The following is a 26,416-nucleotide window of genomic DNA, read 5'->3' as shown; positions in this document are numbered from 1 at the left end:
TCTGAAGATTGGTGTACAATGCAGCCTGGGGAGTGTGAAATCATCAGTGGGCCACACACACAGTATAGCTTTTTGAATAGGTCCCTAGAAATACAGGAGAATGTGTGTGTGCTTGTATGCCCCATAGGGAGATAACAAATAATTAATTAGAAATGTTTCCCATATAAGCAAGTGAAACTCATTATTTTCAAGATAGATTTTTTTCCCTCTCTGTAACATGTTGTATTAAGTGTCTTTAAAAAGAAAATTAACAAAGATGGACAAATCAGGACTTAATAATGTATTGAAAAGGACTCCCCATCTAACAATCCATTTTAATCAGCATTTGGCATCCATCATAATATCCTAGATTCATTCAGGGTTCTAGTCCCTCAACACTTTGGGACTGACCTAAACTGGTCATAAAGAAAGAAAAGTCAATTCTGAGCAATTTCCAAATCTCTGCTCTGTTTCCTTTTAGACACACCTAAACCACCCACAGAGGACACATTCATCCTGTCTGATGAATATCGGAGCTTGGCGAGGCTGAAAAGATCCCCCATTAAAAGTCAGAAGAGTGGAAGTTTGAATGTTGAAACTCTAGTTGTGGCAGACAGGAAAATGCTGGAGAAGCACAGCAAGGAGAATGTGACTACGTACATCTTGACAGTCATGAACATGGTAAGAAAGGGTGGTGCAGCTGATGAATCCTTTTATACAGTACAAGAAGCCCTCAACTTGCACTAACATTAGTTACACAGGTGGGGAAGTAAATTTAATTAATGGAGAGCCAGGGAAACCTACTGCTCTCTGCTCTCCATTTCTTTATTTCCCCCCCATCTGTGCAATCAATGAGTTTTTCTTGTTTACTGGGCTTTGGGAAGGAAGCTGGGAGGGTTCTGATAGCACCCCAGAACCCTTGCAACACCTTCTCAAAGCCTGGTAAGCTTGACAGCGCCTTCCTTACCAGCCTCTGTCACCTCAGTTACTGGAACCACTTACCACAATGTACATTTTGAGATGTATTTTGAGATGAGCTTCCTAGAAAATTGTCATTAGCTAGCAATGCTACAAGCATCTACCCAAGCTCCTTACATACTGGGGACAGTGTTAGGAGCTGGCATGTTTGTGTGTCTATTGAGCACCCACACCTTGGTACCAAGAGTCTCCTTGACCTGCTCATTCCCTTCACTGTTGCAACTTGCTTGTTCTCTCTGGCCCCAACAGTGGTGGTGGTGATAAGGAAAGAACAGTAGATGCTTCTGCCTGCAGTGGGCAGTATTCCAATAACCTGTCCTGTTAATGCAAGGATTTCAGCAAGAACAGTGGGATTTTTCACCCTCTGTGCACTCTGCACCATCCTCAGATTTGCTTCATGACATGAAGCCTATGAAGACAGGGGTGGTCATATGACAAGGTAGAGATTGGGGATTTGGAGGTACCCTGGGGGAAGGTGCTGGAGGATTGGAGTACAGTAATCAAGAACCTAGAGAAGAGTCTGGCCTCAGGGAAGGCCAAAGTGGGGGATCTGGACTGGGAGAAAGGGCAAAGCAGGTAGTCAGAAGAGCAACCCACCTCTAATAATAATAATAATAATAATAATAATAATAATAATAATAATAATTTTATTATTTATACCCCACCCATCTGGCTGGGTTTCCCCAGCCACTCTTGGCGACTTACAGAACATAAAAAACAGTAAAACATTAGAAATTTCCTGATACAGGGTTGCCTTCAGGTGTCTTCTAAAAGTCAGGTAGTTGTTTATTTCCTTGACATCTGATAGGAGGGCGTTCCACAGGGCAGTTGCCACTACCGAGAAGACTCTCTGCCTGGTTCCCTGTAACCTCACTTCTCACAGTGAGGAACCACTAGAAGGCCTTTGGAGGTTGACCAAAGTAATCAGATACCCGGAACACATTATCACTGCTGTTGGAGAGGGCTTTGGTGCCTCCCAAGGGGGGCACCTAAGGATAGATTTGATGGTGAGGTGCCCCTGTTGTCTCTGTGGAGGTAACTGCCTGGCTTGAAGAGACCTTGTGAACTTTGTCTACTTACAGGTGTGACTGCTTGCTTGTCCAGTCCCAGGTCTGGGGGAAATGACCACACAAATAACTGTGCCCCCTGCTCTTAAAAGGGGGAGCTCAGGGTGTGTGTCAGGTGTTGGAACAATTTATTTGTTTTTGCCTTGCCATGTATTGTAGACCCCTACTATGCCTTAGGAATCTGTAACCTGCAGTTCAACCTATGTTGGGACCCTGTCCTATTTTTTGGAAGAAAGTTTATAATCACAACACCCAAGCTGAGAGTTTGAGTTTTGAGTTCGCAGTTTAGGGGCTGTGTGGTGTTGGAGAGAGGGAGAGAACTTTCTGTTGTGCAAGGAGAATTCCTTGCGCTGACAGAATGCTCGTCTTAGTGCTATGTTGAATACAACCCAGTTATTCTAATTTTAATTATAAACCAGTTTGGATGACTATTTTTGTTTTGGAAACATGTGTACAAATGTTATCTTTAAAGAAAACAAAAACATCCCAACATTAATGTGCACAAGTGCATAGATACAGTTGTGGCGGAAGGGCAATAATGGAGGGTGGCAGCAAGAAGGAGGGCATTGAAACAAGGCAAACTTTCAGCAAATGGAGTATTCCCTCACCACCCTGCCAGTATTTTTTTGGTTTGGCTGTGCTGACTATACGACTTCCAGAGCACAGAAGGAAATGAGAGAATCCTTGGCAGAGCCTTGGTTCAAAGCTGCCTGATGGTATTGTGTAGCAAAGATAGAATGAAATATATGTATGGAGATGTGCTTTTCTTTCTTAAACCATTTCCTTTTTCACAGCAGTGCTTGGCCTGGTCCACGCATGGCTTTTGTACTTGCAAGAAGCTGTGTCATTTTAAATTAAAGAGCACAATGCACTCAAACCCAAGGCCTTGTTTGTGTGATTAAGCCTTGCTCCGGTGTGAGGAAGGAAATAAGGTTATGAACTTGCTCCCTCCTTCCCCTCCTGACCTCTCCCCTTGCTTATGCTAGCTAGAGCATTGCTCAGAAGTCTGAATGCCTCCTTCTTTGGAAATCAGTCCAGTCACCCTTCATTAATGAGGGACAGTGTACAGATGGTTGGATCTGAAGCTAAGGGGAAGGCTGCTCAGGATGTGAAGGAATACCACACTTGCTTTTTGTACTTGCTCATAGCTTGTTTCCAGGCACAATTCAAAGTGCTGCTCTTGACCTATGAAGTTCTAACCAGGGTCACAACAGTACTTTTTCACCTGTACTGGCTTCTAATTCATTTCCAGCCCCAAATCAAGGTTCTGGTGTTGACCTTTAAAGTCTGACACCTGGGTATGGAATAGAACAGCTTCTCCCATAAGTAAATACCCAGTGGTGTTTAACTGCATCTTGTGATGTCATTAAATTGACACAATATGCTTAATGTTAATTTTGACTTGTTTTAAACAAGCAAACTTCAAATGATGGATTATTGCCAAACCATAGTTAGCTGTGATCACAGTTTAGGGGTTGAATGCAACACTAAACTGTGGTTAACAGAAAACAGAAGTGAAAGCTTGCTTTTGCCTCCTTATGTGGCTGTGCCAGAGGGGGAGGGGAGCACATGACCTTGGGGATTGCTGCGGCTCACTCAATCTTCAGATGTGACCATTGGTAAGCAACTGAGCTGTGAACCTGGAAGAACCCCAGTTCAAATTCTGGCACTGAGTCATCAGGCTATTGTATTGAAGACATTGGGCTGTCACTGCCATTAATGTTTATCTGCAAAAATGTTTAAGACTGATGATCCAATTAATTTCATGTTGTGAATTGCATAGAAATATTTCCTGAAGGATCATGTCTTTGTAAATTAATATGTCACCCAGCACATATTGGTGCTGTCTGCATTTAATATAGTACTTGTGAAGGGATGGATTAAAAACTTATTTTCCTTTTGCTTACTACTTGTTATTTTCCTTTCTTTTTTGTTTGTGCTAACCTTCACATAGGTATCAAGTCTTTTTAAGGATGGCACAATTGGAAGTGACATCAATATTGTAGTTGTGAGCCTTCTTCTTCTGGAACAGGAACCCGTAAGTGATGTTTCATTAGACTCAGAGAGGTTGTATACAAGCTCAATTCCACAGAGGGAATTCCATAGCTGAATTCTCATGATGTTGTAAATCATACATATGAACATGTGTCATTTTTGTACTGCCAATGATTGAGACTACAGTGTGCCTGGAAAGCAGGCACAGTGACAGGGCAGGCCTGTTTCCACCTCATTGCATCTCTCTCTGGCATGCACCCTCAGCTCAGCCCCACCACTCCTGCCTCACATTTGCTGAGTGACAACAGCAATCACCCACCCTTTGTTTCCAGGTTTCGAGGAAAAGGAGACGCAGCTCACTGGCCTTGGAGCCAATCCCTTTGGAAAAGCCTCTTCCCCCATTCCTGGCCAACTGGGAATTTTGCTGCCCATCTAGCCTGCTACCAAGGACATACACCTCCTTTCTCCCTTGATCTGGCCCTGTAGATCTTTCCTCATAAGACTTTCATTGCCTTTGAAGAATTCTTCCTTTTTCAGTTGCTGGTAGTAGATTCTTTTTTCCTTGTCTGTAGGGTGGGCTGATGATCAACCATCATGCAGACCAGTCATTAAACAGCTTTTGCCAGTGGCAATCAGCTCTGGTTGGAAAGAATGGAAAGCGTCATGACCACGCCATCTTGCTTACTGGATTTGATATATGCTCCTGGAAGAATGAACCATGTGACACTTTAGGTATGGGCATATTCTATGGCAGCCTCCCCCAACGTTGTGTCATACACATGTTTCCAGCTATGGGGCTGATGGACATGATGGATGCTCTGGGAGGGGTGGCTTCCTAGGCAGGACACCATTTGCTAGGATATATTATAGGGTATCACAGCTGAGAAATGAACATATCTCACGTTGTGGTAAATGCAGTACAGCTGCAAAGTTGTGCCTGTTTTAAAAGCATTGAGAGTTCCAGAGAGTTAAGGAATCATTACAACCAGAAGCTTTTAAAATAAACTGAAAACAATGAAAGAAACTTGAGAGGAATAGCTTGGAATATGATCTTTGCTTTGGTCATGTTATAAGGAATCAAAGGAGGCACATTGCCCAGGCTGTCCAAAAACCACATATGAGTTTCCCAATTTTAACGTCCTCCCCTCAACAACATACTTACCTTCATTGCTAATCCAGTCCCAAAGGCAGCCCAGCACAAATGAGTCAATTTGAAAGTAGCAAGTTTATATGTCAGTCTTTCACAGTTTTCTACAGGATTATCTGATCTGCAGCATTTTGGACTCAGTGGTGTTGAAATGAAGGAAAGGGTCTTCTGGAGGATGGGCACTGTGCCTGGGGAATCTTCAGTGCAGTCAGGTTGCTTTAGATTTTTGAAAATATCTCTGGCCAAGGGCACTCTCATTCTTTCTGTCTGACCTTCAGGAAAGAGCTGGCGTCCTTTTCCAGAACAGCTTTCCTAACTGACGGGACTGTTGTTGAGTCAGCAGAGAAAAGGAGCCTGTGTTAGTTTTGTAGGCTAACTGCTGCAGACAGAATGCATTTTTCTTGGATCAGGCCTAGCATTGCCCTGTGCATGTGAGTTTGCCTTGTGCATTCTTCTACATGACAAAGCTTAAATGAGCACCAAATCTTCCTAACACAAACTATGTTCTGAATCTCTTTGATGTTATGCGGCAGAATAAAGGTATAATGCCATTCAACCATCCTTTCCCTGGCAGGTTTTGCTCCAATCAGTGGAATGTGCAGTAAATACCGCAGTTGTACCATCAATGAGGACACGGGGCTTGGTTTGGCATTTACTATTGCCCATGAATCTGGACACAAGTAAGCTATTCCTCGTGAGTCTTTCCCTCCCTATAAGCTACTAAAAGACTGTTGTTATTATTATTACTACTACTACTAAAGACAGACACACACACTGCTTGGGCTGATGTTTTATTATTATGTTTGAGAGATGATGATGTTGCTGATCCGGCAGTGTTCCATCATGATAGCTTTTATCTAATGCAGTGCTAAGTACCATCAGTGAAAGGATTTCTGCTTCCACAATGGGACCTTCTCCCCTCTTCTCCAACTATGCACATCTCATGCCCTCCCCAAACCTGCTCTAGAGTGTTGGGGAAAACTTTAAAAGAGATTTAGGGCAGATTTCATAGTGCAGCTGATCCTTAGTGGGATTTACAATCTGTGTTGATCAGTTGACTGGGACCTGCAGAAAAAGCCCCTGTAGAGGAAGATCTTTTCAATCATGGACCTGAATTTAAACTGGCAACTCCAAAGGTGGGAGCAATTAGCATTTAAAAAAAATGCTAAAAATTCTTCAGCATTTCAGTGTAAATTTATTTTAATAAATACTTTTGTATGCAATTTTGACTGATGTACTGTACATGTTTTTGCAAACAACATCTCCAAACATAAGGCATTTTTGTATATTATTTTCATCAGTTTTAATGCCTATTTTTGCCTAAGATATGCATTTTTGTAAATTATTTGGCATTTGGAGAACTGCATCACAAAATCTGGAGAATTGTGAATTTCAAAGGATATCTATGTTTCAGTTCTCTCACTGTTTCAGTAAGTTCAGCTTTGAAAGATTCACCTTTAAAAGTGAAGTCAGTTAAATTTCTTCCCCATCCCTAGCCTAAACCCACTGGAGGGTTGTGGATCTGAGGTTTTGGATGATTTAGTTACATTTGCATTTTAATCAACTATTTTACATTTGATCTTTTAAATCAACTATTTGCTACCTGAACTTTTGAGATGAGGGATTGATGAATGTTGCACTTAAATATATATATATATGAATGTTTGCTATGACATTGCGTTCCCAAGGTATCAGTTGCAGGCTAACCGTGGCTTTGAGCACGGAGGCAGAATTAAATTCAGAATTTCTTTTGTTCAGGAATCTGTATGAAAACACATCCTGCACAGAAGCTCCTCATTGTTGGCTTGACAGTTCCATTCAGCTTGTCCCCTTTTGTCAATGGGCATGCTGCTGTCATCCCATTCACTTGCTACATGGATCTCTGATTCTGCATGACTGCTTGGAGCTATTCAGTTCTCATTGTGTAAATATACTGTAGAGCATTGACTGTGACCTCATGGCTACATGAGTGGCCCTTTTGCAGGTCCATACGAAAGGAAATGAGGAATTAAAGGCTAATCCTAAACCTAGTGGTAACTTTGTCAGGGATTTCAGTGGGGGGGGGGAACAGGAACAAATATCTGATGGAATTCAGAACTATATCTTTCAGGTTATGTATAGATGTGCATAATTGCGTTGGTGGGATTGAGAAGGAAGCACACTGTTAGTGGTTCATACCAATAACCTTCTTCCTAGGATCAGGTTGGTCTGTTTTGCTCATTACTGATTGGCTGGACATTGCATCAGCCATGAAGAAATGTTACACCTCTTCTCAGAGCAGTATAACACACAGCACCGATTGGCTTGTCTTTCCATCTGTCACGAAATCTCCTTTCTCCCCAGCATAGGTGCTATCTCACACTGAAGATTGTGGGTGCCTGCAACAAAGGGCTTCAACTTTGCCCACTGAATTTGTGGGGGCATAGATTGAAATGTGGATGGAGCCAGAAGCAAAAGCAAGTAGAGCAACACACAGGAACACAGAAGCTTATACTGAGTCACACCATTGGTCTATTTAGCCAAGAATTGTCAACCTTGATTGGCAGTGGCGCTCCACAGTTTCAGACAGGGGCCCCTCCCAGACCTGTCTGGAGATGCTGGGGATTTTCTGCATGCAAAGCAGATGCACTACCAATGAGCATCATCTCTTCCTTTGTACACACCAGACATGCAAAAGCCAGAGGCTTCTATGCCCACCCACCATGCAAGCATTTTAAGGACATATTCCTACCAAGCAAAAGCACTCAAGGAGAGTGAGGGTGGGTGAGGGGGTATGACCTGGGAAGAGAGAAAGAGACAGGCAGGGGAGGGGCCTGGGGAGAGTCTTAGCAGCCAGACAAAGAGGGAATGCTATAATTTCTCCTGAGGTTCCTGGCTCCTACTGTATTTGAATTAACTCCTTAAGAGAATGCTGTTGTGATGCTCTCTTGTAGAAGCCCTATAGAAATTAATAGGAGCAGGGCAAGAGGACATCTCCTACAACTGTCCTGATTGATTGTACTTATTTGTCATTAAGTAATATAGACCATTTGTCATTCCCTCTAGGAGTTGTTTCTTCTTCTTCTTCTTCTTCTTCTTCTTCTTCTTCTTCTTCTTCTTCTTCTTCTTCCTATTATAACCTTCCTTTTTCAGCTTGGCATATGAATGCTGATATCCGGACAGGAAGGATTTATGAAATGCCTTCCAAAAAAAGTATCTTGGAAAGACTGCAATTCTTTCATTTGGCAATAACTGCTAGAAATTTCTTCCATTGTCATTTGTCCAAGCGTGTGCCTTTTCAGCTGTATAATATAGGAAATTGGCAGCAATGGCCTTCGGATGCCTAGAGGCAGATGATCCTTAGAAGTGTTGCCTAATGATCCTATTAGCAGTCAGATAGTAATTATAGATGGGAGGGAATGTTTCAAACAATTATAGGATTTTTTGTCAAATAAATCATTTAAAGTTTGATGGAACTTCCTTCCCTACAAAATGAAGGATACCACAGCTTAGCTCAAGTTTAATTACAAAAGCCAGAGGCTTTAAAGTTGGAAATCTGGAGGAAACTAGACCTGACAGCTAAACTTCCACAACTTGAATATAAAGTCACATAAAAAGATACAACCGGTGCTTGATTCAAGCACCACTTTTACTTTTTAAATCAGATCCCATTTTCACATTTTGCATATATGGGCTGGTTTTGTGTTTAAAGATATGGGATTGGATCCAAAGGTTCCCTTTCTCTGACACATGGATTCTTCCCCCCTCACAAAAGGAGACCTTCCATCAGATAGAGTCATTCCATCAGATGAAGACTCCTGCTTCCATTGACCCTTTGGAACCAACCTGTTCTACTTTTGGTTTCATACCTAGTTTGGCCCTTTGTGAAATGGTGATTGACACATCTGCAATCAAATGTTTCCAGGCCCTTTATCATTTTGGTCATCCTCCTCTGCACACATTCCAGCTTAACAGCCAAACAGCCAACCAACCAACCAACCAACCAAACAAACAAACAAACAACCAGCCAAACAACTAACCAATTGCATTCTGTATCAATTGTCATTTCCAAATGCTTACCCATGTGAAGCACTCATGAAGTAGTCTAATAATTTGCATTACCACAACATTGCCATATCATTTGTCCTCACACATTGTGAAGGCCTCTGCTTTTGTTTTTGTTTTATCTTGGAACTTTCTAGTTTTGGCATGATTCATGATGGAGAAGGGAACCCTTGCAGAAAAGCCGAAGGTAACATTATGTCTCCCACCCTCACGGGAAACAATGGAGTGTTTTCATGGTCTGTATGCAGCCGGCAGTATCTCAACAAATTTCTCAGGTAGGCTTCAGCCTGGAAGGGCATCTCTTTGATTTCTGATCCTGAGGAAGATAGCTTTGAAAAGTAAAACCCTATTGGAGCATAGCAAATCAAGTGATTAACATCACATTGAGCAGGATACTGGGGTCACACCTACTAGCCGAATGTCCCAGTTGGTCCTATTCCTTACTGTCATGGGCATAGCCAAGGGGGAACAGGGAGGCACCTGTCCCCCCAATCAATAAAACAATAAAAATCAATACAAAGCTGAGGTTCTGTCCCACAACAAAAAGCCTGCCCACCTAAGAAAAGTCTGTCCCCCTAACAAAATTCCTGGCTACGTGCCAGTGGTGGGTTGGGCCAGTTTTGTACAGTTAGCTAGTTTCTACATACACTCACATGCTGTTCAGCCAAGCAAGGAAAAGGCATTAAATTAAATTATTAAATAAATTAAAATTAACATGGGCACTTATTTAGACAGGAATAATGAAATGTTTAAAAGTAAGTGGGACTTGCAAGTCTGTTGGAGTATATTATGGTATATTCTGCCCCCCATATGTGGAAATTTTTGTTAAAACTCAACAATATATTTCTGTACACATGATGCAATATACTGCCCTCCCCACACAGTATCCTCTCTCTCTTTTCTTTCTTATTTTAATTTCTGTATTTCTCTCCCCCCCCTTCTTGTAATTTTAAAACTTCAATCAAAATTATATGGAAAAATAAAGTAATATTTAGATACATATTCTTAGAGACTTAAATAAAATATAAAAAACCAGACTAATGCAGAAACAGACCAGAATAGAATTATGGGTGAAAACATGTGAACGTGATTCGAGCTAGAAATAATTAAGTCCCTTGATCTCCTTATCTAAGTCTCCCATTTCAATTACTGTGTTGTTTTAATTGGATTACTTTGCTGTATTTTTTAATTACAAATATTTCTATTTTAATGTTTTAGTGGGACTGTCATTTTATGTATTTTAATGATGGATCTCCATATTTTAATGTTAGTTAGTTTGTTTTTATTCTTGTAAACCGCTTAGACCACCACATGTGATAAAAAGACTCTAAGCAAATGTATTTTTAACAGACGCTTTCCTTCCTTCCCTTCAGTACTGCTCAAGCAGCTTGCCTGGTAGATGAACCCAAACAAGCCGGACAATACAAATACCCCGATAAGCTCCCAGGACAGATATATGATGCTGACACCCAGTGCAAATGGCAATTTGGAGCAAAAGCAAAACTCTGCAATCTGAGTTTTGTAAAGGTACGAGATTTGCATCTTCCTGACAGACGTTAGAACTTGCACTGAGGAATAGCAATGAATTATAAATGGGAAGATTATGAATGAGTGGAGGGGTTCCAATGAGCTCCAGGGTCTGCACTCTTTCTAAATCTTAAATAATTTGGCAACACCATTGCTTGCTTTGAAGGTGTTGGCTTGGATGGAAGTCAAGGTGGTCCAGCATAGCTGCAGGGAGAGATTGTGCTTACAGGATGCAGAATCTAATTGCAATGAACGGTGGGGGGGGGGGATAGAGGCGCAGGGGATGCCCAAGCTTCACTGTGCTTTTAAGAATATTTTAGTGTGATTTCTTGCCTAAGATGGAACTAGGCCGATCAGTTTTTTAAGCAGTGCATAGTTGTAGCAGAAAAAGGGATGTTACAGATATGCTTGCAAACTGCACAGCGTAATCCAGGTCTAAAATGGCATTACCTGTTGTAGTAATGCTACTATTGCTACTAGAAGTGACAATAATTACATTTGTAAAGCACTTTCAATTCTAGAAAGCTCTTCCCATGCAATAGCTAGATGACAAAGGAAAGTACTTTTCCATGCAGTGCATAAACTACTACATTCACTCCTGCAAGATGGTTTTAAAAGAGGCTTTGCACAATTTCTTTTCTCATCCTGGGGCAAAGTTCTTAACCCGAGGTACTACTTCTGGGTTAGTGGAGTTTGTAACCTGAAGTGTTTGTAACCCGAAGCATTTGTAACCCGAGGTACCACTGTACCAGTTTCTGGCAGAGCTTGGTCAAACTCAGCTCCTGCTTTTGGGCTTCCCATAGGCATGGTCAGCTGCTGTGAGAACAGGATGCTGGACTAGATGGGCCATTGGCCTGATCCATCAGAGCTCTTATGCTCTAATTCTTGCAAGAACCCTATATCAGAGATTGGGGACTGAGGGCGAGAGAGAGGGGGGCTTTGTCTCAAGGCTACCTAGTGATTTCATGGCAGAGATAGAATTTGAATCAGGAAATTCCTGATTCACAGCTCAGTTTTTTAGCCACTATGCTACTCCCATGCTTAGGTTTGAATTCTCAACTAATTGATAAAGCAATCAATAAGATGCAAAAACCTTTAATTAAGCACAACTTCATTAAATTGATTAATCTTATACATATACATGGGTTTGGGGGGGGAAGAGTTAAAAACTAGTTATGAGCAGAATGGAACAGTTGCAGCCTCTTATTGCACCAGGATTCCAACATCTCTTTAGTTCCAGTTTAACTTTCTGTAAATCCATATTTAGTTTTCCCTTGAAAGAATTTCAAAAAATATACCTCTGGATTCTGATCTTAAAACCCATTCCACTATTTCAAGTTACTGTTTGGAAAACATGCTTGAAACAAGCAACATCTGGCGTGCAATTCTAGGCAGATTCTAGAGCCAAGAGGCCATGCCAGTCATCAAGTACACCTTGTGACACCTGTAAGCAAAGTTTATACGTATATAAGATAGCATCGTGACAATTCACAAATTAATTATTGGCAGTAACATGATATTGCTGATTTTCCTATGCTAACACTGGTTGTTATAGATTTAAAACCTTGATCTCAATTGATTCCTAAATAAATAGAATCAAATCAAATGTAACAGCTGACACAGGCACCGAGAGGTGACCAGCAGGAGGTGAGAAAAGCAAGGCAATAAGAGCATACTAGGAAAAGTCAAAGACTGATATGAAAGAGTAAATGCATCTATGAAAGGAGAGGAAGAGAACACAGGATGCCAGGGGGTGGGGAGAGGTGTACAGTTTCATGCTTTTAGACAGAGTAGAGGAAATGGAGTGATAAAAGAGAGCTAGAGAAGAGGAGCATGCAGTATTTGAGGCAAGCCACAACAAGACATAGGGGACAGAGTTTTGGCAGCTATAATGGGGAGGAAGGGGTGGATCTTGTTAATTTCAAGGAAGGAGAAGCAGAAGCCTTTGCTGCAGCTTGAATCGTTAAGAGGCAGGGTGGGCAAAGGACAGGGTATGGAATACAAAATAGCTATGAGGGGATTTGTTTAGGAAACCAGTTGGATAGTAATGTTGATGAAAGAGAAGCAGCAGAACAATAATATGAGCCAAGCCATGCATTTGGATCAGATTGGTGCACAAATCTGGGAAAGCTTTTCAGGAGAGCATAAGAATAGCCTGTTGGATCAGATCAATGGCCCATCCAGTCCTTCTTCTTCTTTGGCAATCACTTGTAGCCAAGTAAGATTGTCTTCCATAAACACAGTTTTAACAATGAGTCTGTAAGTGACAGTGGAGGCCAATTCTGGATCCACACGTCCTTCCACAGTGGGGACATTGGTTTCCAGGCGGGAGTTGATCACGGTGTGGATTTGCCAAGCGTGCCTTCCTCTTAGCACGTTTGTCCCTTGCATCCTGAGTTCGAGTGTCTTCAAAGCCCATGACACCTTTGGTAAAGGCTGTTCTCCAACTGGCATTCTGTTCTCATAGCGGTCAACAAGATGTGTATAGGAAGCACAAAAACAAGACCTAAGCACAGGAGCACCACTGGAGCTTTCCAGACTAGAGCTTTCCAAATGAAGGGCTCCTAGGTCCCATTCTTATAACCCGATGGCAGCATGGGTCCTCTTTCCTCAAGGCCTTCCACCCCCAAATCATACCTTGATGGCACTACTGTAGAGGAGGAAAAGTTGGGAAAGTAAGTTAATATGCAATATGGGTTGGTTCACATATCCTTAGTGACAGCAGCAGCATGGGAAGACTTGAAGTTCACTAAATGAGTTATCACAGATCTAAGACTACAGAAAGAACCTGTGACAATTACAATGCATTTCAAAGCAGACAGTTCAATGAAAATGGACGCAAATGATGATGTGTTGGTGGGGGGTACGGCTCATCTGCATGTATGTGTGTATATTCTAGATTTTTCAAAGATTTGATTTTGTTCATTTTATTGGGGTTTTTGTTTTTGTTTTGGTTATCTGTCGTTAACATTGAATGGAGAAAAATGAAATTAAACTGTATAAGAAGACAGTGCACAAGCACCTAAAATAAAGTTACCAGATTTTTTTCAGTGAATCCAGGGACACTTTTCAACTTCAGTCGAATTCAGTGGATTTTGTCAGGGGACTGATTTGTAAGTCTAGGGACTGTCCCCTGGTAACCTTAACCTATAAATCTCAGGCCTCTCATTCAAATCAGAATAGACAAGTTGGATTTTTCAAGTCAGGAAAGACTGAGATTAATGGGAGTGTTTTCTTCTTATAAATTTCAGGATATATGTAAATCACTGTGGTGCCATAAAGTAGGCCATCGATGTGAGACTAAGTTTATGCCAGCCGCGGAAGGAACACCCTGTGGGATAGGCATGGTAAGTTACTAAGGCTGCAAAAATGGGGGAAGGGCCAAAGCTCAGTGGTAGAGAACCTGCTTTGCATGTAGGAGGTTCCACCCCAGAATTTCCAAGCAGATCCAGAGGAGATCCCTCTCTGAAACCCTGGAGATCCGATGCCAGTCAGTATAGACAGTACTGAGGCTGACCAACCAATTTAGCACAAGGAAGCTTCCTATGTTCTGAAAAGGCATATGCACATAAAATCTACTGTGTATTGTCCTCAACAGTGTTATAAACATCCCAGATAAGATCTAGGAATGGCACACACATTCTGCATCTAGGCACATTGAATTGTATGTGTGTGCCCACCCCAATGTATTATTATTACCCAGTGAAGGCTGGTACCCATGGCCACTGGTAGGGCAGAAAGCTGGGTGCCCAAATGGTAGGTGGAGCCAGAGCCAATGACAGGCAGAGCCAACTAATTCTAGCTTTGTTTCCATCCTCCCCCTTGCTGAGTTCTACAAGAGGCAACACTGAGATTAATGAGGAAGATGACAGCCAGAGCCAGCTGAAGGCTGGCTGAGGACAGACTGAGGCTGATGGGGCAATTATTTTAAATTTCTATATTGCCCTTCATCTGAGGATCACGGGCCAGTTTACAATGCCTCATTCTCCCAAAGGAACCAACCTCCATTGGTTATAGCTCACCTGGGACTGTTTTGTAGGACAGGGACAATGGTTGGGAAGGGATAGGAGGTGCATTCACTCAGATCTCTGCCACTATTTCAAGTTCCCCCATTTTCTTGCCACCTACTCTTTGCCTTAGCTTCCTTTCCACTCTAGTGGTTCATAACTGATTATAACTGGTTCTTTTTTTCAACCTTACCCAGCCATCCTGGTAGATACTGACAAAGCATTGGTTTTCTACATTATCTCCTACAGTGGTGTCGAAGAGGTCAATGTGTACAATATGGAGACCATGGTCCCAAGCCTGTTAATGGCCAGTGGTCCATGTGGTCTGAATGGTCCAGTTGCTCTCGGACCTGTGGGGGTGGAGTCACGTACCAAGAGAGACACTGCAATAATCCAAAGTAAGACATTGATATGAAAAGGTATTATTTTTTTATCATTATTTGTATCCTAACAAGATAGGTGGCAAAGTAAATATTTGTGTTCAGTTTACACACTCACACCCACACAACCCTTTATAATGTTTATGGGCTGGATTCAACCAAATTTGAATGTTTTGAATGCTCAAATGTTTAGAGAGCATAGGGTAGGGAAGTGTAGGGTCTCACCAATCATGGGAGGGTCAGGAACATGGGAAATTGATTTATATGAAGCCCAGACTGTTTGTCTCTCTAGTTCAGTATTCCTATACTGACTGGCAGTGGCTGTCCACAGTTTCAGAGAGAGGTCCTTCCCTACCTGGAGACATCATTAGATTTACCACTGAGCTATGGCCTTCCCCAAAGGTATTAGGTTGAAAACATAGAATCCCCCATCAGACCTTTCCAGTAAACATGGGAACTTGGGGATGAAGGGGGTCATGCACTTGACTCCATGCCCTCTCCATGGTTAGACATTGATAACACCTGACATCTGGAGGACCACAGATTCCTTTACATCAATTCCTTAGCAAAAGAATAATGTCAAGTGATTCATTTTTTTTAAAAAAATGACACAGCCTCATAAGACAATTCTGAAGAAGGTATCTCTTAACTGTGGAGTCTCAACTAATTTGAGTGTTTGACGTATTTCATTCAGAGCTGAATGCCATTTCTCATGCTGCGTCAGCTATGTATGGAGAGGATTGCAGTAGATTACATTTCATTTATGGATTATGAGGGTTCTGGTATGAGCACCTGCTCCAGTGTCTGATGTTGGTTGATCCCTCTTTTTAGTGATAATTCAGCTAGAGCTGAAAGAAGTAGATCTTAAACCCTATCAGGATTATGGCATGTCCAGACAACTCTAATTTTGGCTAGTTAGTTATTTGTTTGCATGTTACACATATTCAGCTTTCTCTTCAAATTAGGCTTGCAGCCAGGCAATATAGAGGATTATATAAAGCTAAGATCTGCTTAGCTTTAGCTCTAGGATTGTAGGGCAGTTCTCACAACATATCCCCTACAATGTGCAAGTGGGGCCTAGAGAGAAGGAATATCACCCCTGCTGTCCCATTGTTGATCTCTGCATATTGTAAGCTTGTTCAGGCATTACACTTATATAGGTAAAAGCTGCATATATAACTGTGTGAAAGAGTGTACTCACACTGATTTGTATGGCTACTCATGAACATACTGCACTCATTGAATGTTACATGTGAATAGCAGTATGACTGTATAGCTCAACTATTTGTGTACACAAGTACACAGATTACACAGTCATTAAATGCAATGTGTGAACATACGTTGGCACAGGCTCCCTCAACCTCAGCCCTCCTGATGTTTTGAGACTACAATTCCCATCATCCCTGACCATTGGTCCTGCTAGCTAGGGATCATGGGAGTTGTAGGCCAAAAACATCTGGAGGGCCAAGGTTGAGGAAGCCTGCATTAGCACACGCCACATGTTCAGAACACTGCATTCTGCAGGATCTCTGAGCATACAGAGACAATCAAAACATGGTGTCTGGGGGGACAGAGACACTGGATTCAATCTGGTTTCCTCCCTCCACATGTAGATCATACATAGATATGTTATATGAACAGTGGACCCCTGCCATGGAATTATTGTGAAAAGCCAAATTGGAATTGGTGGAAATATTTCTTGTGGACATGAAACTTCAGTATTATATTGAATGGTTGGATCTCAGCCTCCTAATCATAAAATGAGTACGAAATGCATCAAGCTTCTGAAGTCAAATGCCATCGAGAGATAGAATCATCATTCCATTAAGTTATGGTGGTCGCAGAAAGTTAATATTGTCATATACTTGGTAGGAACTTTTAAATCTTTTTTGTGCCATAATGATTCATTAGCATTCGTGGAAGGCTCACCTGGCACCTTTGTTACCTATCTTTAGGTGCCAGGCAAAAATATTCCTATTCTCTCAGGCCTTTGGCTAATCCTAGTTCCATTGATTCCTACCACATGGTGACCACATGGCTCCTATTGTGGGGCTGTTGTCTGCGCCTACCATTTCTCATAACCCTTTTGTGTTTAAAGTTATGATTCTAGCTTTTTCCCCTGGCATAATCAGAAATTTTATCATTAGAATGTACAATATAAATGGAATGTGTTGAGCTTGTAAGAAAATTGGCCCTGGTATTCTGAACATCTCAAGGCATTAGATACGACCTTACAGCACCAAACACTTTTGGAGGTCATCCACAGTACAACAGAACTATGCAGATTTGCTAAAATCATTATGTTTGTACAAGCTGCTGTAGTGTAAATTCGTGGATCTGTTTCCCATACATCACAACATTTTACAATCGAGATATTTCCAAAAAAGAAATAGATTACATAATTTAATAGCTTGGCTGTAAAAAACATGAAGAGAGCCCTGGAGACAAACATTCATATACGTGGGATTGAGTCTTACCTGCTGCATAATAGTGTATTGTTCACAAAAATATTAGAATGCAATTTTAGATGTGCTTGTACTTAAAAAAAAAAAAAACCAATCTACCAAAGCAACAAAATAGCTTCAACATATGTACTTTTTATTTGCTGCATGCTGTAGCTTGATGAGTGATCAGGAGGGCTGCAAATGAAATTGGAGTGTACAACTAAAAACAGTAATTAGTCTAATACTGGAGGGATGGTGCAAGCATGGAATTCTATAAACCTTTGACTCTATACAGAAAATATAGAGCTTTAATAGCCCAGGCATGACCATGCTTACTTTGAAGAGGTGTGACTTTAATAGACCATAAGAATGTAAGCAGGGGCCTAGCGGGTGAAACTGAAGGCCCATCTAGTCTAGCATCTTGTTTCACACAGAATCCAACCAAAAGCTTCTAGCAAGTCCTCAAGCAAGGCAACTTAGGGAAGCAATAGGCTCCCCGCCCAATGTCTCCCTCCCTCCCTGCGCCATCAAATGGTATTCATAGATTTACTGATTGTGAACCTGGAGGAGGCTCCACTCATCTCTTGGAACTAAGAGGCACTGACAGATCTATGCCCCTCTTTATTTGTTAAAGTCCCATTTGAAGCCATCCTACACTGTCTACAAAGAATATAGTCCCATTTAATTCAGTTGTGCTTGCTCCCAGCTAAATGTATGTAGGATTGCAGCATAAGCTCCTGTCTTATTTATTAATTCAACTTACATCATTTCTAACATTTATATCCCGCCTTTCCAACAAGAAGATCAAAGTGGCACACATGGTTCCCTCCCTCCCCATTTTGTCTTCACAACAACACTGTGATGTAGTTAGACATGTCAACCATGACTGGTCCAAGTTCACCCAATGAGCTGCATGGCTTAGTCCAACACTGTAACCATAGGAGCCAACTCCCAAGGGCCGAGATCACTTCACACACGTGCCCAATAAAGTATTTGAGGGGGCCACCAAAAGTTGATAGGCATGTGCTGTATCTTGTGTTTGATTATGTGAGGTGGGGCTTACCTGCCCCCGCCACCATGTTTTATTCAAGTTAGCACCCTTGACTCTAACCATTATGCCACACTGATAATTACAAACTCCAAAAAATAAATGTTTCTGACTTCAGAATGTGAACAGGTTATAGTAAAAGCAAGACAGTCTGGTGGCATCTTAAAGGTTTGCAGATTTATTGCACCATAAAGTTTTAACAGGTTTATTGCAGCATAAAGATTACTAGGACCCATCTGATCAAGTGGGCACTGGACCATGAATATGCAGTATATACCATGATGAATCTGCAAGACGAAGACTTACTATTGCACAGCCTCAGATTCATAAAGAGGTTGTTGGGGGGGGGGGAGATCGGGGGAGGGAGGTTGCAAGAATTTAGGCCAGAACCAAGAACTTCACATTAAAAAATAAATAAATTAGATCCAATGTTAATCAATTGCCAGTGGTTGCAAGAGGATATTCTGAATCAGAATTCTAGCTTTCAAGGCATACAAACCATGGAAACATGTTCCAGCTTGTTTTTGTAATAATACAAGAATTAGAATGCTGAGTCTGAGCAGAGTATATATATATCTCACACACCTGGATTTCTGTCCTACATATGTTAACAATTTCCCCCATGATGGATTCAACTGAATAGGATATTAAGAGATATGTATTTCTAATACCTCAAAATAGGGCCTCTGTTCTGTTGTAGGTAACTGACTTAACATTCAGTGGTAACTATCTGTACAGGGATTTGAGCACCACTGTTGAGTAAATATGGTGGGTTAATTTGGAAACATTTCTCCCTGTTATGTACCGGGGCAATTTAATATAATGTAAGGGGTTCTGTATCAGGTCAACCAAGATTAGCCCAGGGCTGACTACATGACGTGTGTGTATTTAGAATACATGCTTGGGTGGTTGATGACATTTGAAGAAGAAGGAAAAAACTGGAACAAAATTGCTCATTGAATGCATTGTGTAACCAGACCTGTGGGAGAACCTTCTTTAGGTCAGTCAAGGAAAAGTTGCATGATGTTCAGTGACCAGCGGAGCCAAATTATTTCTGGCCAATTACAGCTGCATAATAACCCTTTTTTATTTTATTTTAAAATGTCTTAGTTTTTCAGCTACGTCTTGTAGTCATGTGTGTGCGTTGCAGTGATATTCAGAGGTATGGGTGTTACAGCTGAAGAGAGAAAGTATAAATCATCCCTCCCTGTGTATTGTGATCTTGGTAACAATCACCCTACAGCTGTAATTTGTTTGAGATGCACTTGAGATACAGCTGCATGCTACGTATGCTGGTCTCCCCACACACTTGTCCCTAACTCCCCCAGTAAGCTAAGGTGTCCAACAAGCCAGGAGGCTAGCATTGTGACTCTGCCCTACCAGCAAACAAATTCTGGGAATGTGTGGTTGAAACTATAGATAAAAGAGTCTCCTCCTCCCAAAGCTATTTAAATGTAAAATAATAAATAAATGTTTTGTGATTGACTGGATTAGGAAACTTACTATGTTCACATGCTGACATCCATTGAAGGGATAAAAGGAAGTACTTTTTCATGGAGTGCATAGCTGAATTATGGAACCCATAGGAAGCAGTGATGGCCAGCAACCTTGATGGCTTTAAAAGAGGATTAGACAAATTCATGGAGGAGAGGGCTATTGATGACTATTAGGCTATTCATGGCTACTAGGCATGATGGCTATGCTCTGCCTCCACACTTGGAGGTAGGATTGCTTCTGAATACCAGTTGCTGGGAGCCATAAGTGGGATGAGAATGCTTTTGGCCGCTTTGAGAACAGAATGCTGGACTAGATGGGCCATTGGTCTGATCCAGCAGACTTCTCTTATGTTCTTACATCCTGGATGTGGAAAATAAGTTGATCCAAAACAAGAGTGTTTCCTGATTTTATTCAGGATGCAATTACCTATCAGGTAACAAAATCTTTTTGTTGAAGCAGGAAGAAGAGAGGGGGAAGTATTCCCGCCACCTCTGTTTAAAGGGACTGTTGGCCCCTCCCCTTAGCTGACCGGATTGGTCAGCCATCGGGGAAGGGCCTGGGGAATCTACCAACCGCACAGGGGCTGAACCTCAGCCCCTGCACGCATGCTCGGGTCGTGATGCCCGCAACGCCACCTCCTGCCGATAGGCGGAAGTGGCTTTACCGGATGCCATGCTCTAGCCTCATTGTTTTGATTAATGAAGCAAAACACAGGATCTGAAACAAAGCTTATTGGATTATAATTTTTATTTTGATGTTCCTTACAACTGAAGTAGATATACAGTGGTACCTTGGTTTACAACCATAATCCATTCCGGAGGTCCATTGTAAACCAAAATAGGTTGGGGCCTCCAAAAACAACAACAACTTGTTCATTAAAAAAGGGTTGTAATCCAAAAAAATGTTGCAAACCGGGACATGCACTTCCGGGTATGACGTGTTTGTAATCCAAAACGTATGCAAACCAAGGTACCACTGTAATGATATGCATTTAAGAGTTGATCATCTGCTCTGTGTTTGGTCTTGCAAAAAGGTTTTTCTTTCTCCATAGGCCTCAGTACGGTGGCAAATTCTGTCAGGGCTCAAGTCGCATTTATCAACTTTGCAATATTCAACCTTGCATGTCTAGTAGCCCTGACTTCCGTGCCCAACAGTGTGCTGAATATAACAGCAAACCTTTTCGTGGATGGTACTATAAGTGGAAGCCCTACATTAAAGTGGAAGGTAAGCCAGGAACAGCATGCAAACAGTTTCTGATAGGCCTTGCATTATTCATTCAAAATTCTAATACCCTGCCTTGCCATCATAACAGACCCTCAAGACACTTTTCAACAAATTACAGATGATCAACAATAAAATTCTTAATAACAACAGCGGCAGCAGTATAAGCTGTTGACAGCAACACAGAGAAATGTTGTTTATGAAAAGTTCAGGCATCTAAAGCTTTACTTAATTTGACAGTTCATAAAGAGAGATGTAGCTGGAGGAGAATGGTTGTAATGTAGTGGCTGAGAGACTGAGAGCTGCAGCTCATAATCAAAGCAGACCCCTTGAAGTAAATGGACATCAATAGCTTAAGTTCATTAATTTCCATGGGTCAACACTAAGTAGCATTTAGTTAGATACAAACCAAAGCTGCAAATCAGGAAATCCCTAGTCTGAGTCTCACCTCTGCCATGAACCCACAAGGTGGTTCTAGGGAACCACTCCATTTCAGCCTCAGTTTTCCCAGCAGGAATATGGGGGATAATTATATTGTGTTATCCAACAGCAGAGGTAGTGAGCTTCAGGCCTCTATCTGTCTCTCAGGACTCTCCCCAGGCCACACTTCCTCCCTAGTCACACAGCATCTCCCCTGGCCACATCCCTCACTAGCCCAGCTTTGCATCCTTAGGTGTTTTTCCTGGCTGGAAAGTGTCCATGAACTTTGAGGGATATTAAGTGGACTAAGACCTGGGTGATCAGGGTTAAAATCACTACTCAGCCATAAAGTTTACTCTGTGATCTCAGATCTGCTGGCCATTCAGAAACAGTATGATTATTTACACAAATGTTCTGGCTACCTATGTTCATTTTATTCCTTGTGCTGTCATCCGTCTCCAGGATGGAATGGCAACACTGTTTAATTATTTTACTCCATAATTTGCCCTTTTAATGTCTTTCAGAGGAAGATCGCTGCAAACTATACTGCACTGCAGAAGACTTTGACTTTTTCTTTGCAATGTCCAACCGAGTGAAAGATGGAACCCCTTGCTCCCTGTACAGAGACGATGTGTGCATTGATGGGATTTGTGAAGTAAGGTTAAGCTAAAAGTTCTCTCTGCTTTTTTACAGCTTAGTGGTAGAGCAAATGTTTTGCATGCACAAGGTCCCAGCTTCAATCCCTGGCACCCCCCAGTTTAAAAAAGAGTATGCTGGTAGCAGGCAATGGAAAATCATCTTTGCCTGAAAATTTAGGTAGTTTCAGCCAAGTGGCATACAGGACTGTATGGACAAATGGAACTGAGGCCTTTTCTGCAAATACATTTAACACAGTATGATACCACATTAAACAATCATGATTTTCTCTAAATATTTTTTTGGAGCTGTACCTTAAAGGTGCTGAAATTTGTTTGGATGCCCTTGTTCCCCTTGTCTTCTAGTTAATTCTCTTACATGTATTTTTCTCCTTCTTCGGACTCTTTGGACCTTTAAGCTTAAAGATCATAACTGTTGGGGAAAATAACTGAAATAATTCACATTTCATGATGTGTTTTCCCTCCCCTCTTAGCCTTAAGTATATATTTTTTATTTCAGCACAGCAGCTTGTAAACTTCTGAATGCTGGAAAAAAATGACTGAGAACCATTTAGATGAACTTGAATTGAACTGTGAACTGAACTGAACTGAATGTGAATTGAACTTGTTCATTTTGTTAAGCAACAAATGTAAACTAGAATTAATTCCTTTTTGGACATGTTGAATTAGAACTAGAACTTGTTCCTTTTTAAAGGAACTTTGCAAGCTTGGGGGGGGGGAATAGCCTAACAGCCTAATGTACCCTTTTAGTCCCTCACTCGTGTTTTCTTTGTTGCAGCAAGTTGGGTGTGATCGTCAGCTTGGATCTAAAGCTGTTTTGGATGCATGTGGAGTTTGCAAAGGAGATAATTCAACATGCAAGTTCTTCTCTGGCCATTATTTGACCCAACATAGAACTAATGGTAAGAAAACCCATTAAGCTAGGACTTTGCATAGACAGGCAGAGTCCCCAACCCCCAGGCGACCCCCGAGCAGAATAATGACACCAGACAATGTGCTATGGGATTAAAATTGGCCACAACTTTATTAAGATTCAGATGTAGGGAGACCTTGGCTCACGCATTGGGCATTTATCCTTCCCAGCCCCCAGCTGGGGATCTAGGAAACTGTAGGGTTATGCAGAATGTGCAGGAATTGGGCTAGCTCTGGAGAACATATGTTCAAGCAGATAGCCTGCCCTGCATTTGCCGCCACTGGTGGGGGAGAGCAATGACAACCTCTCGGCGTATGGTCAATGCCTCCCCCCAATACCCCTTTAACGGGGAACCCTGGAATTGCCGCTGCACTGGGGGCGTGGAGTCACTGCCCCACGTGCCCCCCCCCCCCCCAATTAGGAAGATGACTAAAGGATTCCACCCAAGGCCTGAAACTGCCAAAGTTGTGACGAATTGCTACAGGAAAGGCAAAACCTGCCAATGCAGGGAAATTCCTTTCCGGCCCTTCAACAGCGGCCTTGACACAACAGCGCCTGCATACCTGTGGAGAAGAGGTTAACCTGCAAAAATAAGTGTTAATTGAGGGAGTAGAGGGTGGGAGAAGCTCTGGAGCCTGACTGCTGCTTCCTGGTAAGACAACTTCTATTGTGTGGGCTAGGTAGTCCCTCCCCTTACCTGGCCAATCCCCTGGCAATGCCTCCCCCAGGCGGGATTGGGCGTTTAGCTGGGGTAGGTGGAGACCCCAGGTATCCCTCCTGGGGGAAGGCACAGCCAGTCCGAAGGGGCTGCGCACAACCATGCAAACGTCGCCCCCCCATTTCATGTGGGTAGTGACCTCTGGCCATTATTTGACTCAACATAGAACTAATGGTAAGAAAACCCATTGAGCTAGGACTTTGTGGTATATCTTCCTTTGCACTGCAATTTCTCATAGTTCAGGATTCCCAATGTGGAAAACTGAGATGAGATAAAAGGTGAGATAAAAGTTGGAAGTGTGTGTAGCAGCAGCAAATCTGTACCTTCCACAGAGATAGAGTTGTCATAAAAATGGACCCTTTCTTTGTTCCACAGGTAAACTCACCCTACCACAGATAACAGTAGATCATCCTACCAACCTTTTGCCCAGCCCCATCTCATCCCAAAGAGAGGCCATGGCAACTCTGCACATACATAGAGCCCTGAAAATTTACGTGGTCAGACCTTAGTCATTTTGGATGATTGACCCCCGCCTTTCCCCCCTTTTCCCCCTTAAAACTGGGTCAGAAAGTTTTCTCTTCCACTCTTGCTAGGTGGATCGAGGCCTGAATCTCCATGGGCTGTGGTGTCCAAAGGATATCACTGCTCATTTTATAATTCAACTAAACAAGTTTATTGTGTTAGCCAAAGGCCATGACAATTGCAATGTACTAATAGCATAATAAACACCAATTTTATTAGAGTGCTGGCAACTTTCTCAATTACTGCCCCCTGTGAGAGGTGTGCTGGGCATCCATGTAGACCAACACAAACACCTTCAGTCAGCACTACAAGAACCTGCCCAAAGGAATTTTTGCTCTGCTTCTTGCTTGTATCCCCAAAGCCTTGCCTGTCTATGGCTCTATTGTAGTCAAAAAAATGTAAGTGGGGTTCTGTATTACCAGAAATTATTACCTGCCCAGAGTGAGAACTGATAAGGTCCATGATCTGTGGATCTTACCTTTTACAATAGAAAAAATCCTGTGATATTCTGGTTTGATTAAAAGGAAATGCTTTTATGACTGAAATGAAATCCTACATTACAACTGGAATGAAATCCTACATTTTCTCCAACTTTTAGATTATTACCCCATTGTTACGATTCCAGCAGGAGCCCGCAGCATTGAAATCCAGGAAGTGCAGATGTCTAGCAGCTACCTTGCAGTTCGCAACTTGAGCAAAAAATATTACCTAACAAAAGACTGGACAATTGATTGGCCTGGGAAATTCTATTTTGCTGGGACCATGTTTGAGTATGAGCGCTCGTTTAGCCATCCAGAGAGGCTTTCTGCAACTGGGCCAACTAATGAGACACTCATATTTGAGGTAAGCTTTCTTCTCCTCATTCTTTTAATGATGCGGATAAACTGAGCTTGATGCAGCATCTGTCCAACAGGTTAAATCGTACAAAAGAACAGGAAGCCATGTTCCTGTTTAGGATTGTTAGCCTAGTCGCGCTGGAAGGTTTAAAATCATAGTTTGCATAGGTATGAGACATATTGTATTGGGTGTTCTAGAGCAGAGATGTCCAACTCCCAATAGACTGTGATTTACTCACTGTATTAAAAAAAAACTGGCAGTGATTTACCCATTGTCGTTGGATGGACCAAAGTTGTTGAGCTTTTTTTTTTTTAGAAAGCCGTTGTTGTTTTCACCCTTTTTTGGGGGGGAGGAGATCACTGAGGGGCAAGAGATCTTCTAGGAACACCCCGTGATCTACCAGTAGATCACGATCTACCTGTTGGACAAGCCTGTTCTAAAGAATATTGTTCCTGCCGGTCAGGGTGAGGGGTGGGGGTGTTTGCCCTCATTCCTCCATTGCCTAAAGACTTGGGTAACTTCAGATACTCTGGGGGGGGGGGGAGATCATGTGACAGCCTGAAGGCCAGCATTCACTTTTCCTGCAGTTCATATTGATGTTGAAAATGTTCTGATAGCTGTTTGAAAGATTACTGAACTGTAACTGACATGAAGTACTTTCAATGCTAAAGGCACAACCCTGTGCATCTTAACTTGGAAGTAAGTTCAACTGTATTAGTGGTGATGGTGATTACAGCTACTACTAAAGCTTCTTCTTCTTCCTCCTCCTCTTCCTCTTCCTCCTCTTGCTACTACTAGCAACGTAGGTATGTGGATGTTTTGGGAGGCAAAAGTAGGCAGAACACGGGGGTCATTTTGAAATGCTTCTTGATGTCAAAAGAACGCATTATGTATAGCTTGCTGATTGTGAATTTACAGAAGCCTATAAAAACTAAACACAGCACCTCTCTAGTGGATTCCAAACTTAATGCTGCAAAAATAGGCAGATTCTGACTGGAGGGTGGAAAATAGTCCAA

General features: G+C 42.0%; 1 protein-coding gene across 3 annotated transcripts in view; it reads left to right on the top strand.

Annotated features, from left to right (window-relative positions):
• Positions 1 to 26,416, top strand: part of ADAMTS18 (ADAM metallopeptidase with thrombospondin type 1 motif 18) — a 98,245-nt gene that overhangs the window by 42,537 nt on the left and 29,292 nt on the right. For 2 of the 3 annotated variants that reach the window (XM_033157170.1, XM_033157173.1), the window contains 12 exons: positions 461 to 660; positions 3,979 to 4,062; positions 4,592 to 4,751; positions 5,741 to 5,846; positions 9,348 to 9,485; positions 10,584 to 10,737; positions 13,989 to 14,084; positions 14,994 to 15,142; positions 21,165 to 21,337; positions 22,279 to 22,409; positions 23,189 to 23,312; positions 25,162 to 25,406. In XM_033157170.1, the coding sequence (XP_033013061.1) occupies positions 461 to 660; positions 3,979 to 4,062; positions 4,592 to 4,751; positions 5,741 to 5,846; positions 9,348 to 9,485; positions 10,584 to 10,737; positions 13,989 to 14,084; positions 14,994 to 15,142; positions 21,165 to 21,337; positions 22,279 to 22,409; positions 23,189 to 23,312; positions 25,162 to 25,406 (1,760 nt within the window). The remainder of the gene's footprint in view (positions 1 to 460; positions 661 to 3,978; positions 4,063 to 4,591; positions 4,752 to 5,740; positions 5,847 to 9,347; positions 9,486 to 10,583; positions 10,738 to 13,988; positions 14,085 to 14,993; positions 15,143 to 21,164; positions 21,338 to 22,278; positions 22,410 to 23,188; positions 23,313 to 25,161; positions 25,407 to 26,416) is intronic. The other variant, XM_033157171.1, reaches the window with a different exon arrangement.

The sequence above is a fragment of the Lacerta agilis genome, chromosome 8, assembly GCF_009819535.1.
Source record: "Lacerta agilis isolate rLacAgi1 chromosome 8, rLacAgi1.pri, whole genome shotgun sequence".
Taxonomy (NCBI): Eukaryota; Metazoa; Chordata; class Lepidosauria; order Squamata; family Lacertidae; genus Lacerta; species Lacerta agilis.
The sequence above is the reverse complement of the archived record's forward strand: the minus strand, read 5'-3'. Positions and strand labels throughout refer to the sequence as shown.